Raw genomic sequence first — 14,607 nt, forward strand, 5'->3', positions numbered from 1 at the left:
ATAATGGTTATATATGTATTATTTCCTTTGATTTTCATTACTGCTCTTTGAACCAGGCACGTAGAATATATTACTTAAAGTTTACAAATTAAACTAAGGCCCTGAGAGGTGAAGAAACTTCTTTAAGATCACTTGGCCAGGACGAGCAAGGATGTGAATCTAGATTTGTCTGACCCCAAGAGTCTGTGTTTTTAAGCTGAAACTAGAAATCAGGTCTTTTGACTCTTAGACAGTTACTTCTATTGATAGTCCATATTGCTTGTCTAAAATGATATACCCATGTTCTTTACAAAAACCAGCAAGTTATTATTGTGTATTGCAGGTGCCTGAGGCACCTTTCTCAAAATTACTTCTGAGAAATTCACCTTTCTCAAAATTACTTCTGAGAAATTCACCTTTCTCAAAATTACTTTTGAGAAATTCACCTTTCTCAAAATTACTTTTGAGAAATTCACCTTTCTCAAAATTAACCTTTCCTTCCTTTGGAGACTTATATGTGAACCTGATAGTTTTAACAGAAATAAATGCATTTTAGCTCCCTTGGGGGATATCCTCCCTTCTGTCTCCACCACCTAGCCCCAGATTCTGAAAGCCATCCAGAGGTGTCCAAGGGAGAGGATACAATCATGGATTCTCAGTTTCTGTTTCTGGTTGGGCTAGTAAAGCACCTTCCTTATTTCTCTTTTCTGCTTATTAGTAGAGACGGAAACTAAAAACCATGGCTTCAGGCTACTAAAAGCCTAAAACAAAACAAAACAGAAAACAACAAAAAGGCGGGTTGCACAAGCTTGCATGGGTACCATAGACAGTTGACATAAAACACAGCCTTAAGTATTATTTTAGTCATTTATCTGATCTCTACCACTTCCAAATTGTTGGCAGAAGCTGTTAGAGCAAATTTAACTGAGTTCAAATTTCACTTCCTATTTTCTACTTACTTTCTGAAAGGAGGATGAAAGAAATGCAAAAACAGAAGATTGGAGATGAGAGCAGGGTTAGTCACAGACCCAGTTAGTTCATATCGAGAACCAATGTTGAGATTACTGAGATCTGGTTGTGATTTTTTACCATTCCTAATAGTAGTAAGAATTTTTTTAAATCAAGAATTACTTATTAAAATATGGGCAGACATCAATGATAGACTGGATAAGGAAAATGTGGCACATATACACTATGGAATACTATGCAGCCATAAAAAAGAATGAGATAATGTCCTTTGTAGGGACATGGATGAAGCTCGAAGTCATTATTCTCAGCAAACTAATGCAGGAGCAGAAAACCAAACAGTGCATGTTCTCACCTTACAAGTGGGAGTTAAACAATGAGAACACATGAACATGGGGAGGGGAACAACACACACTGGTGTCTGTCAGGGGGTTAGGGCAAGGGGAGGAAGAGCATTAGAACAAATACCTAATACATGTGGGGCATAAAACCTAGATGATGGGTGATGGGTGCAGCAAACCACCATGGCACATGTATACCTATGTAACAAACCTGCGCGTTCTGCACACATACCCCAGAACTTAAAGTATAATAAAATTTTTAAAAAAATAAAAAATATGAGCAGAATGTGTAGCAGTTTTCTAGCCTCAGCTTCTGCTTATTCACCCTTATTATAAATTAATGCAGGTAACTGTTGCCCACATTAATGCGACTGCAAAGAATGCCGCTGATGATAAACTGCGGCAGAGTCTCCGCAGGTTTGCAAATACCCACACTGCTCCAGCCACAGTGGTTCTTGTGTCAAGTAAGTACAGAAACATCTGCTAATTTCAGCTAAACTCACTGCATGGGAAATTATCACAGAAGCCAGAAACATGTGAAAGTAAAACGTATCCCCAAAGAGGCTGAAGTGCATGAGACATGTTTATGATTATTGTTGAGAATTGTTTAGAAAAAAAATTGGGTCTAGGTAGATTTCTGTGTTTCCTCCTTGGAACTTGAGTTATTGTGGGACCAGGTTTTTTATTTTTATTTTATTTATTTATTTTGAGATGGAGTTTCGCTCTTGTTGCCCAGGCTGGAGTGCAATGGTGCAATCTTGGCTCACCACTACCTCCGCCTCCCAGATTCAAGCGATTCTTCTGCCTCAGCCTCCCGAGTAGCTAGGATTACAGGCATGCGCCACCACGCCCAGCTAATTTTGTATTTTTAGTAGAGATGGGGTTTCTCCATATTGGTCAGGCTGGTCTCGAACTCCTGACCTCAGGTGATCCACCCTCCTTGGCCTCCCAAAGTGCTGGAATTACAGGTGTGAGCCACTGCGCCTGGCCGGGACCAGGTTTATTAAAGAAAAATGTGATTTTTTTGTCTTTTTTTTTACCTTGTGCTCAGTATTACTAATTTTTAAAGTTGAAGATGAATTTCAAATTTGTCTTATTTTGCTCCCTTTTAATACTGAAAGTAACATAAGTGTCTTGGAATTCTTTTAGTAAGATTGTCTTACATTCTTCTGCTGTGAAACGTGTTTCTTTCCTAAGAAATGGGGGAAGAAATTTTGAATATAGTCCAGCCTTTCCTTTCTTCTCAGTGAGTGTCAGAAGAGTTGTCTGTCTTTGTCAAGTGTTTCTAATGTTTGGGGATGGGGTTGGGCTGTACCTTTTCTTTCAGCTGATGTCAATTTTGCATTGGAACTTAGTGACCTGAGACACAGGCATGGTTTCCACATTATTTTGGTCCATAAAAACCAGGCCTCAGAAGCACTGCTGCATCATGCTAACGAGCTGATCAGATTTGAAGAGTTCATTTCCGACTTGCCCCCCAGGTTACCACTAAAAATGCCAGTAAGTGGGTTTGCGTTATTTTGCCATTTTCCAATATTACATTGTGGAGGCTGAAAGCCCATAATAAGGGGGTTGCCAGGCCCAGATGGGACTGTTCTTTGTAAGAGGTGGGTTAGATTTTGAAGTAAGGCTTAGAAACCTTGAGTTCTTCTCTTACAAATATACAGAGAATTGGTATGTATGAAGTTTACTTTTATTTATTTCAAAATATCATATGAAATTGACTTGTAGATTTACCTTCCCAACTTGCCAGTGTCTTCAAAGCTAGCAGTGTTTTGTGTCAGGTGGATAGAAATAACAGATTAAAAGTCTATTCTTTTTGCTTGCAAGTATTATGGGTAGAGAATATGGCGAGGGTTCTCACATACTTGTGTGGTTGGCGCCAAATAAGTGGAGTCATTGTACATTTTTTTGGTATTTAATCCTTAAGCTTCAGCAGGCCTCTGAGACTGTGCTTTCTATTGTGCATTCCCTGTGGTGCATGGACACAATTAGCAGGAGTGGTTATTACTCCACCCGTGTGTAGTCTGTTTAAGCCATATACTGGGAGGGTGTGAGCACATTTCCAGGACTAGCATTTCTGATAGACTTGACTTGGGATAAGAATGCTTATTGCAGTGCTGAGCTGTGTTTAAGCTGTTTGGCGAATATGTGCGTAACTCTGAAAGAAATAATGATAATGGAGAAGTAGCCATGGTGTGGGTGATCCAGGAGAGTGGGCAATCCCCTACATTAAATGCAGTCTTAATAACTGAGAGTTACAGAAGTACGTTAGAAATGATCTCATGCAAAGTCCTCATTTAATGGAGGAAGAAATCAGCTCTTAGAAAAAGTAAACGGGTCATCGGTGATTGCAGCAATTAAGAGAGTGGGCCCCGGGTGTCCTGATTCCGGCACTTGCCTGCTAGTCCCCCGTGTCCCCTGATACCCAAGAAGCCCTATGTCTGGTCTAAGATGAAACTCATGCTGTGGACAGTTGAGAGTTGTGGATACCAGAGGCTTACCCAGGGAGTAAACATACACAGGCCTTACCTTCATCTTTTGAGGCTCTTTCCTAACTCACCTTTGTCATTATTTGTTTTTAGTCACTTGGCTGTAGTTATATTTCTTCCCTTCTGCTTCTGTTTGATGCCCACTTTTCTAGCTTTGAAGGCCTTAAGTAAATACAGTGTTTTTTTTCCCGGGAGGTGAAGGTTGCAGTGAGCTGAGATCACGCCACTGCACTCCAGCCTGGTCGACAGAGCAAGACGCTGTCTCAAAAAAAAAAAAGTAAATGTAGTGTTTTAGATAAGAACTTGCCTACTTTGGAGATTCTTATTCCTTATGGTAAAAAAAAAAAAAAAAAAAGTTTTGATAGTTCAAAACATTTAGTCTTGCTGGATGTTTTTTCCCATCCACTAGAGTGATAATTTAAGGTACATTTATTTTTATGTTCTTTAGTCTGTTCCTATAATTTTAATAAATTAAACATACATTGGTACTGCCTGGGTTTTGAGTCCCAGGTATAATAGGAAAAGTGTAGATTTTGTTGGTAATTGGTCAGTACCCTGCAAATAAAAAGAAAAGCCTCTGATTAGAAAAGTATGGTGTGGGCTGAGTAAGGTGACTCACGCCTGCAATCCCAGTACTTTGGGAAGCTGAGGTGGGCAGATCACAAATCACCTGAAGTCAGGAGTTCGAGACCAGCCTGGCCAACATGGCGAAACCCCATCTCTACTAAAAATACAAAAATTAGCTAGGTGTGGTGGCGGGCACTGGTAATCCCAGCTACTTGGGAGGCTGAGGCAGGAGAATCACTTGAACCCGGAAAGTGGAGGTTGCAGTAAGCCGAGATCGCACCACTGCACTCCAGCCTGGGTGACAGAGTAGACTCTGTCTCAAAAAATAAAATAAAAAGTATGGTATGATCATTGTAAAAACAAAACACAATATTTAGAAATGTGGAAAGTGAAAACCCCGCAATTCTACCCTCCAGAAGTAACCACTGTTAATATTTTGGTATTACCCTCCAGATTTTAAAAATGTGTCACATATATGGTGTTCTGTGGCTTTTGGAAAAAGACTTTATGTCAGAGCTTGGATGTCTTTTCGTGTTAATGTATATTAATATCAATCTGCCACATTTTAAAAACCAGAATTTTGGTTTGAAAAGTACTTGTATGGCTGGTCTTTATTTAACCAGTCTACCTGTTAGTGGACGTTTTGTTTATACCCAGTTTTGTGTTTTGTTTTACCATTTCCAGCAAGGTAATTTATATCTTTAGGCTCCTGGGCTGACATACTACCGGGTAATTTCCAAGGCTTAAAAGTTCCGGGTTAGAATTTTACTATCAAGATACCTGTCATCCTCCAGGAAGGTGGTACTAATTTACAGTCATGAAAGTATCTGTTTTAAATGTTTGCCAGGCCAGTAAGTGAAAAACGGCATTATCTTATAATTGGCTTTTAAATTAAAATGTAACACAGTGCAAAATATCGTTTTATGATTATTGTTGTTTGCTCTTTATTTCTTCTGTAAATTGTTCACATCCTTTGCCTGTTGTTAGTGATTTATCTTATTGTTTCTGGATTTAACCCTTTATATAATTATCTTAAGTTTTCTCCTGGTGCTTTAATGGTTCTGCTTTTTAAGATATTATTCTTATTCTTATTTAAAAAAAATTTTTTTTGAGACTCTGTCACTCAGGCTGGAGTGCTGTGGCGTGATCTCAGCTTACTGCAGCCTCCGCCTCCTGGGTTCAATTGATCCTCCTTTCTCAGCCTCCCGAGTAGCTGGGATTACAGGTGCCCGCCACCACACCTGGCTAATTTTGTGTTTTTAGTAGAGAGGGGGTTTCACTATGTTGGCCAGGCTCACCTCGAACTTCTGACCTCAGGTGATCACCCGCTTTGGCCTCCCAGAGTGCTGAGATAACAGGCGTAAGCCACTGTGCCAGGCAAAGTTCTACTTCTTAATACATAAATTTCAATTTATCTGGAAGAATTATGACTACCCACTGCCAAATAGAACTTCCAGCCTGACTACTGGCAACCTGCTGTTGTAGCTGAACAGGCTCTAAGTTGTTGGGTATTAAAAAAAATTTTTTTTTTTTACTTAAGCCTATAGCACCCAATATTCTCAGGCATTCTCCTATGCAAAAACTAACCAGGACCAACCCTGCTTAGCTTCTGGCTCTAACTTTATAAATTCTTATTCAGTGGACCTGCAGAATAAATAGACATTGAAAAACAACTTCATCAAGATACGATTTACATAGTACAAAATTCAGCTCTTTTAAGTGTACAGTAAGTTTTAGTAAATTGAATTGTACAGTTTTAGAATATTTTCATCACCTGAGTAAGATCTGTTATGCTAATTTATAGTTAATCCCCTCCCCCACTCCCAGGCACTACTAATCTTTCTGTCTCTGTAGATTTGTATTTTCTGGACACTTTATAGAAGTGGAATCATACAGTATACAGACTTCTGTGCCTAGCATATTATTTTTTAGTTTTATTTTTTGAGACAGTGTCTCACTCTGCCACTCAGAGTGGAGTGCAGTGGCACAGTCACTCCAGCTTCAGTCTTCCTGGGCTCAGGTTAATCCTCCCACCCGAGTAGCTGGGACTGCAGGCATGCACCACCATGCCCAGCTAAAGCATATTATTGAAAACAGTATTCAGCTACTTTGTCAACACTAAATGGTATACCCTCTCCCCTCTAAATCACTGTCACCTCCTCTCCAAAGTTGTTAACTGAAGTTTCGAGGTCACCCATTGTTCTTATTTTGAAATTGAATGTGTGCCCTTGAGTTAACCTGATGTAACACTTCTTTCCTCTGTATTAGCAGTGCCACACTCTGCTCTATGTTTATAACCTACCAGCAAATAAAGATGGCAAGAGCGTCAGCAACAGGCTCAGACGCCTGTCCGATAATTGTGGTGGGAAAGTGCTGAGTATCACAGGCTGCAGTGCAATTCTCCGCTTCATAAACCAAGATAGTGCAGAGCGCGCTCAGAAGCGAATGGAAAACGAAGATGTCTTTGGTAATAGGATCATTGTGTCATTTACTCCAAAAAATAGAGAACTCTGTGAAACAAAGAGTTCAAATGCAATTGCTGATAAAGTGAAGTCTCCCAAAAAACTTAAGAATCCAAAATTGTGCCTCATCAAAGATGCAAGTGAACAATCTTCCAGTGCCAAAGCCACGCCTGGAAAAGGGTCACAGGCAAATTCTGGATCTACTACAAAAAATACAAATGTTAAAAGTTTACAGGTAATTTTGATACCTCTTGCTTTCTGAAGTTTATGGTAGGTTTGGTTTCTGTGTTTTACGTGCCCGCTTGCTTTTGGCGTGTCCGTTTTTGATTTCAGTGTTTCAAATGATACTCAGACTCAATCGTTTTCTGTAAAGGCTCTAACAAATCTTGGGTACTTAAAATTTAAACCCCACTGTGCTTGTGTCTTTGAAGGAGCTGTGCCGCATGGAGTCAAAAACTGGTCATAGAAACAGTGAGCAGCAGCAAGGTCATCTGAGGCTGGTAGTCCCCGCTCACGGTAACTCAAGTGCTGCAGTGCCGACGGCGAAAAACTCGGGGGTGGCAGAACCTGTTTACAAAACCAGTCAGAAGTAGGTGCAACTACTCTTTCTCATAGCTGCTTCTTGAATATGAAGGAAGACATGTGACCTTTTCCGTTCAATTTTCCTCTTCTGTTAGAAAAGAGAACCTCAGTGCCCGAAGTGTTACCAGTTCTCCTGTAGAGAAAAAAGATAAAGAGGAGACTGTATTCCAAGTGAGTTACCCGTCTGCTTTTAGCAAGTTAGTTGCATCCAGGCAAGTCAGTCCTCTGCTCGCATCTCAGTCTTGGTCTTCTAGGTGAGTCTGGCTTCTTGACCCATGGGGGTGGTTACATGTAATAGGAAGGATTATGAAATAGTATGTTTGTTGAAAAGAATTCAGATAGTACTGAAATGCACAAAGTAAGTCTCCCATCCTTCCTCTGCCAGTTCCCCTCTCCTCAGGTAATCATCGTTAACATTTAGGGGCAATGCTTTCACGATTTCTTCTTCCTCCATCTGGAAATTGTGGTAAACAGAGGTCAGAAAGAGAAACCTATTGGAGAGTCCCTGGCCAGTGCTGGGAGGCATGTTAAGATGTCCCTATGTTCAATGTGTTGAGAAAAAAGCCCAAAAGAGCCATGCATTGGTGGTTCTTATTACTATGGTACTGTATAGGAAGCTGTTTGAGAAGTAAAGTTTTCTGTAAACTATGGTAATTATCTATCACTATCTGTCACACTAAGGAATTCTTGAGGCTTGGGAGACAGAGAAGCCATAAGTGTGTGTTGCATTCCCATGAGCTCTTCTTAGCATTGTGTTTGTTCTGCTGAGTTGGTGGCAGATCACTGTAGAAAGTGACTGTGGATCAGTCGAGCACGGTGGCTCACTCCTGTAATCCCAGCACTTTGGGAGGCCAAGGCAGGCGGATCACAAGGTCAGGAGATCAAGACCATCCTGGCTAACATGGTGAAACCCTATCTGTACTAAAAATACAAAAAAATTAGCCAGATGTGGTGGCGAGCTCCTGTAGTCCCAGCTACTCAGGAGGCTGAGGCAGGAGAATGGTGCGAACCCGGGAGGTGGAGCTTGCAGTGAGCTGAGATCGCATGACTGCACTCCAGCCTGGGTGACAGAGCGAGACTCCGTCTCAAAAAAAAAGAAAAAGTGACTATGGATATATAAAATTACTTCTAAAAAGCCACATAAAAGTTTTCCTTATGTGCAGAAAGAACTGCAAGATGCGAGCAAGAACTTTGAACTCTTTCAGAGCCACCGAGAAAGTTAAACGCCTTAAATTGGTATCACAGGCTGATTTCCTAAGGATAATGCACAAAGCAGAGGGTTAATTCATCAGGACTGCCTCTAATTCCTGCCTTTAGCTTTAACCCAAAGGAAGAATATTTGGTGTTGATTGGCGGTAATTAGGGGTCAGTAGATAGTACTTTTGACAATGTGTAAAGCCAGTGTGTATTTAAGATTAAAAACACAGCTGGGCACAGTGGCTCATGCCTGTAATCCCAGCCCTTTGGGAGGCTGAGGCAGGTGGATCACTTGAGGTCAGGAGTTTAAGACCAGCCTGGCTAACATGGGGAAACCCCATCTCTACCAAAAATTCAAAAAATTAGCGGCCGGGCGCGGTGGCTCAAGCCTGTAATCCCAGCACTTTGGGAGGCCGAGACGGGCGGATCACGAGATCAGGAGATCGAGACCATCCTGGCTAACACGGTGAAACCCCGTCTCTACTAAAAAATACAAAAAACTAGCCGGGCGAGGTGGCGGGCACCTGTAGTCCCAGCTACTCGGGAGGCTGAGGCAGGAGAATGGCGTAAACCCGGCAGGCAGAGCTTGCAGTGAGCTGAGATCCGGCCACTGCACTCCAGCCCTGGCGATAGAGCGAGACTCCGTCTCAAAAAAAAAAAAAAAAAAAAATTAGCTAGGTGTAGTGGTGCATGCCTGTAGTCCCAGCTGTTGGGGAGGCGGAGACAGGAGAATTGCTTGAACCCAGGAGGTGGAGGTTGCAATAAGCCGAGATGGTGCCTTTGCACTCCAGTCTGGGTGACAGAGTGAGACTCTGTCTCAGAAAAAAAAAAAGATTAAAAACACATTTGAAAACCAAATGTTTGGTCTGGTTGTGTTGTGGGAAAGCTGCTTCTGTAGTGGTTTCAGACAAAGCGTAAATGATGAAATCTAAATATACAGAACAGTTTTTAAAATAATCTCAATGTGTGTGTTTTAAGCAGGAGTATGTCTCCAAACCTTTTAAACAGAGCGTCTCCGCTTGCTTTCAACATTGCAAATTCAAGCAGCGGAGCCGACTGCCCAGACCCATTTGCAAATGGTGCTGATGTCCAAGTCAGCAACATAGACTACAGATTATCCCGGAAGGAGCTGCAGCAGCTGCTGCAGGAAGCATTTGCCAGGCATGGCAAGGTAACTTTTTCCCTCTTGTGCTTGCTTTGTTATACTCTTTGATGGAGTTTCTAGTCAAGAGGACCTAATTTGATATACATAACCACAGCCAGGATAGAAGTGTGACTGAACAAGTTTGAACTCCTCCTTCCTTTTCCCTTTGGTCTGCTCAGAGTGGTGCTATAAATCCAGTTTTTACAGTATAGCCCCAGAGAGAGCAAGACACCTAACAGTGAGAAGCTCCTGTCTTAAGCAGAAATTGAAATGGCAATTTGTGGCCAGGTGTGGTGGCTCATGTCTGTATTCCCAGCACTTTGGGAGGCCGAGGTGGGCAGACCTGAGATCAGGAGTTTCAGATCAGCCTGGCGAGTGAAACCCCGTCTCTACCTAAAAAAAACAAAACAAAACAAAACAAAACTTAGCCAGGCGTGGTGGTGCATGCCTGTAGTCGCAGCTACTTAGGAGGCTGAAGCAGGAGAATCACTTAAACACGGGAAGCAGAGGTTGCATTGAGCTGAGATCATGCCACTGCTTTCTGGCCTGGGCGACAGAGTGAGACTGTCTCAGAAGGAAAAAAAAAAAAGGCAATTTGATAAGTAAAACATTGATGGATTTTAGTTAGCTCTTCCTGCTGAAATACAGGTAGGATTCTAAAATGTTGGCTGGTCTTGTTTATGTCTTATTATATTTGACACCATTTTTAGGTGCAGTTTTGCTAAAAATGCACCTTTTTAGTAGATTCTTAAAAATGGCAATGCCCTGGGTTTTGTAGAGTCTGGAAAAGACCCCAGAGACTCTTCCCATGTGTTGACCTCTGAGCCTGCCTTGGAAACCTGTGTGTGCCAGAGCACACAGGCCGGGCCAGTGTGACATCTCTGAAGGTCATCCCATGCTCACTTACTTAACGTCCTGGTCAGCAGAAGAGCAGAGTTCAGACATATTCCTTCATGGAAGCACTGCAGTCCACAAACGTGTTCCTTCATGGTTCACCTTCAGTTTTAAGACGACAGGGTTCTGGGCGGGCACAGCGTTCAGTTTTCCCTTTTCCTGTTGTAGGTGAAAAGTGTTGAGCTCAGCCCCCATACAGATTATCAGCTCAAGGCTGTTGTGCAAATGGAAAACTTACAAGATGCGATTGGTGCAGTGAACAGCCTCCACAGATACAAAATTGGCAGCAAAAAGATCCTGGTCTCACTTGCCACCGGGGCTGCCAGCAAATCACTCTCTTTACTGAGGTAAGAAGCAAGCAAGCTGTTTATTTCAGGAAATAACATTTGACCCAGAAAGTTTTAGAAATAATAAAAATAGATTCGCTCACATTCCCACCCCTCTTGTGATGACTGCATGTGGAATAATGCTTATTCTAGATTGATAGAGTTAAAAACAAGCCATTTGACTCTTGTCTAAGTCATTAATCAAAGGTGGAATACAGCTTAAATTTGACAGGCACTTGGGAGTAAAATAATATGCAGCATGTTTAAACAGGTTCTAAAAATAGTAGGCCCCTACAATAAAAGTTTATAAACCTGAAAAGTCTGAAGTGTTACCTTCAGATCTTAGTAGAAGGTAGATTTGTGTATAAAGACTAGATGACAAATCTTCAAGCTCTCCATTTGCAGACATGTCCTTAGTGTCAAATAGATACCCAGCCCTGTAAGTCTGCCTTAAGACTGTATCAGTCTCAAGCATCTGGTGATGGTTTTACTCATAGTAAGATGTGATACTTCTTTGGGTCTCCCTGTTTCAGGGAGACTGGTAAAACAGGACCCACTCCTGAATGTCTCCTTGGATGATCAGAGATCTTTTCTCTAACTTGTACTTCACTGTTACTTAAATTGCAAGTTACGGTTTTTTATTATTGTTCTTAGAATAAAAAATGATGCTTATTGAAGGAAATTTGGAAAGTTTAGAAACATAAAAGAAGCACGGGAAAAAAAAACCATCCACAGTCGTATGGCTCAAAGTCAATTGCGCTTAACAGTTTGGCATTTTCTTTTTGTTTTATTTGGGTTTTTTCCTTTTGAGTGTTTTTTGGTACCTCTTGGTGTTTTAAAACCATAGTTGAGATTATGTTGTATTCAGTTGCGTATCCTTATCTATGGGAACGTCAGTTGCATGTATCTAACAAACTGCAGTATGGCAGGAGATATTTAAGCTCTTCTCCCTTTTGCTCTTGAGTTAATCAGGCCTTTCTGCTCCACTGGTGTGGAAAACCTTATGATTGATACCAATTCTAGTGTGTAACGTAATCTTCTTTCATTGCCTTGTCCCTAAAATCCTTTCTTTAGATTTTTCTGGAAAATAAATTCTGACATACCAGCAGTCGGTAAATTTATTTTGCATATGCACTGTGTTAATTTTATGAACTCTGTTTATACAACTTGTAATACGGAGGCAATGGTCTGTTCCCTAATCAAACTTCTGTCTTACAGTGCAGAAACAATGTCTGTTCTTCAGGATGCCCCTGCCTGTTGCCTGCCTCTGTTTAAATTTACAGATATCTATGAAAAAAAGTAAGTTAAGTATATTTTTCCCTTGTCCAGTCAGTACTGATGGGTGACTTATGCACACAAAACCGTGGTAATGAGTCTTGAGGAGCTTCAGCCTGGTAGAGGAGAGGAGACAGAGACACTGGCATTCAGATTTACACGTCAATGAATGTTTAGCAGACAGTTTTAAAACGTCTTTTATTTTTAGCAAAGTTAGACTTTTGGTCCTCAATGCTGTGCTTATTTTTCCCCTAACTGACTAGTGTTAGGTTTGTTTTTTTTTTTTTTTTCAATTTTTTTGGAGACAGAGTCTTGCTCGCTCTGTCGCCCAGGCTGGAGTGCAGTGGCGCAGTGTCAGCTCGCTGCAACCTCTGCCTCCCAAGTTCAAGTGATTCTCGTGCCTCAGCCTCCCGAGTAGCCGGGACTACAGGCATGTGCCACCAAGCCTTGCTAAGTGTTTGTATTTTTAGTAGAGACAGGGTTTTGCCATGTTAGCCAGGCTGGTCTTAAACTCCTGACCTCAAAACTCCTGACCTCAAGTGATCTGCCCACTTCAGCCTCCCAAAGTGCTAGGATTACAGGTGTGAGCCACTGTGCCTGGCCAAGTTTTAGTATTTATTGGATGAACATTTTTAAGCACTAGACTGTGAGCTCCAGGACAGCAGGGACTGGCTCTGCCCTCATACTGTATCTTAAGCACCCAGCCCATAGTAGATGCTTAGCAAGGACTAGTGAGTGCAAGACCTAGGCACTGCAGAGAAGGCAAAACTGGACAGGACTTAGGTCTTGTACCTGAGGAGCTTATGTCTAGTGGTAAGAGAAAATGCTCATGAATCCTCATGGACAGTGAAGAAAACTGATTGGAAAGGAGGAAGAAAGGCTTTGAGAACACTGAGGAGGGGAAGAACAAGGAACTTGACCATTATCCCATGGGTAGTAGGGAGTCACTGAAGTGCTGGAGGAAGGAGGGGAGGGGAAAGGTGTGGTGACAGGAGCCATGCTGCAGGAAGACTCCTGTCATAGCAGTGGTGTCTGAGAGGGCACGAACAGGGGAGAGGAGGCAGAGAGGAAAGTGCTACATCAGTCCAAATTCGGAGCAGACACTGTTGGGACAGAACTTGATGTTACAGAAATGTCAAATGTCATTGAAACTGGAGTGGGTAACTAATTTCTTTTTATTAAAAAAATTTTTTTTGAGACAGGGTCTCACTCTGTCACCCAGGCTATAGTGCAGTGGCACGACCCTAGCTCACTACAGCCTCAAACTCTTGGACTCAGATGATCCTCCCATCTCAGCCTTTTGAGTAGGTGGGACCACAGGCACCCGCCATCCTGCCCAGTTAATATTTTTTTATTTTTGTAGTGAGGGTTTTGCTACGTTGCCCAAGCTGGTCTTGAACTCCTGGCCTCAAGCGATTCTCCCACCTCGGCCTCCCAAAGTGCTGGAATTACAGGCACAAGCCACCACATGTGGCCAGAGTAACTAGTTTTACGTAGCAAGCAAGGTAAAAGGAAGGGATCGTTTTGATTCTGAGTGTTTCGCTTTGTGTGACTGGGATGATGGTTGCACAGTTAAACTGGAAATAGGGAAATAAAGCATGGCCAGGAGGTACAGCAAGTTTTTGGTCTTGGTTTTGGACATGCAGGTTTTAGGGGGCCGTTGGAGTAGCTGGGTAAAGAGTTCACGTAGTCTTCTGCACATCGAGGGGCTTCTTTGGGAGAGAAGCAGGCTCTGAAGATAGAGCAGTCATTTGCCTTTAAGATGATTGGGACAGACTGGAGGGCAGATAAGGTTGGGAGGGGAAGGAGAAATAGAGGGCAGGAATGGATGGAGTGCCACCAGGGCCAGGGATGTAGACAAGCACCCAGGATGTGTGCCCAGAGAGCACATCAGGAATGGGGGGATCCAAGGCCATGAGGAAATGCATGAGGTGTGGGGATGAGGCAGAGGCTGCTGATCACTTTTGAGTCATTGCTGCAGAGTCCTGTGGCTAAAATACAGGAGGGAAGGGGCTGAGAGACTTGCGGGTAACACAGCAGAAGCAGCTCCTGAGCAGCTGGATGTTTCCATTACAGGGACAGAGGAGAGTGCAAGACTGAGAGTGAGAGTACAAGGGCGAGTGTGTCTCTCTGGGAGGTGAAAGAGGACCAGGGGCTGGTTTGGTAGATGGGAATCTGAGTACATGTAGGACACTGGGAAGAAACCACTCGTCAGGCAGTGAGAAGACCAGGGAACACTTACTGAGCACTTACTATGAGCCAGGTTCTGTCCAAGCGTAACCACACTTAATCCTCACATCGACCCTGTGAGATAGGCGCTGTCATCACCCCATTTTACAGATGGAGAAAGTGAGGCCCTGATTGGTTATGGAACTTGACTAA

At 42.4% G+C, this 14,607-nt stretch overlaps 1 protein-coding gene across 1 annotated transcript in view; it reads left to right on the forward strand.

Moving 5' to 3' along the window:
- MARF1 (meiosis regulator and mRNA stability factor 1) overlaps window positions 1-14,607 on the forward strand; it is a 48,123-nt gene that overhangs the window by 10,185 nt on the left and 23,331 nt on the right. The window contains 8 exon segments of the mRNA XM_033235652.1: window positions 1,633-1,750; window positions 2,614-2,786; window positions 6,614-7,042; window positions 7,239-7,396; window positions 7,485-7,643; window positions 9,568-9,757; window positions 10,793-10,971; window positions 12,169-12,249. Of these exon segments, the coding sequence (XP_033091543.1) occupies window positions 1,633-1,750; window positions 2,614-2,786; window positions 6,614-7,042; window positions 7,239-7,396; window positions 7,485-7,643; window positions 9,568-9,757; window positions 10,793-10,971; window positions 12,169-12,249 (1,487 nt within the window).

The sequence above is a fragment of the Trachypithecus francoisi genome, unplaced genomic scaffold (assembly GCF_009764315.1).
Source record: "Trachypithecus francoisi isolate TF-2019V2 unplaced genomic scaffold, Tfra_2.0 Lachesis_group15, whole genome shotgun sequence".
NCBI classification, from domain to species: Eukaryota; Metazoa; Chordata; class Mammalia; order Primates; family Cercopithecidae; genus Trachypithecus; species Trachypithecus francoisi.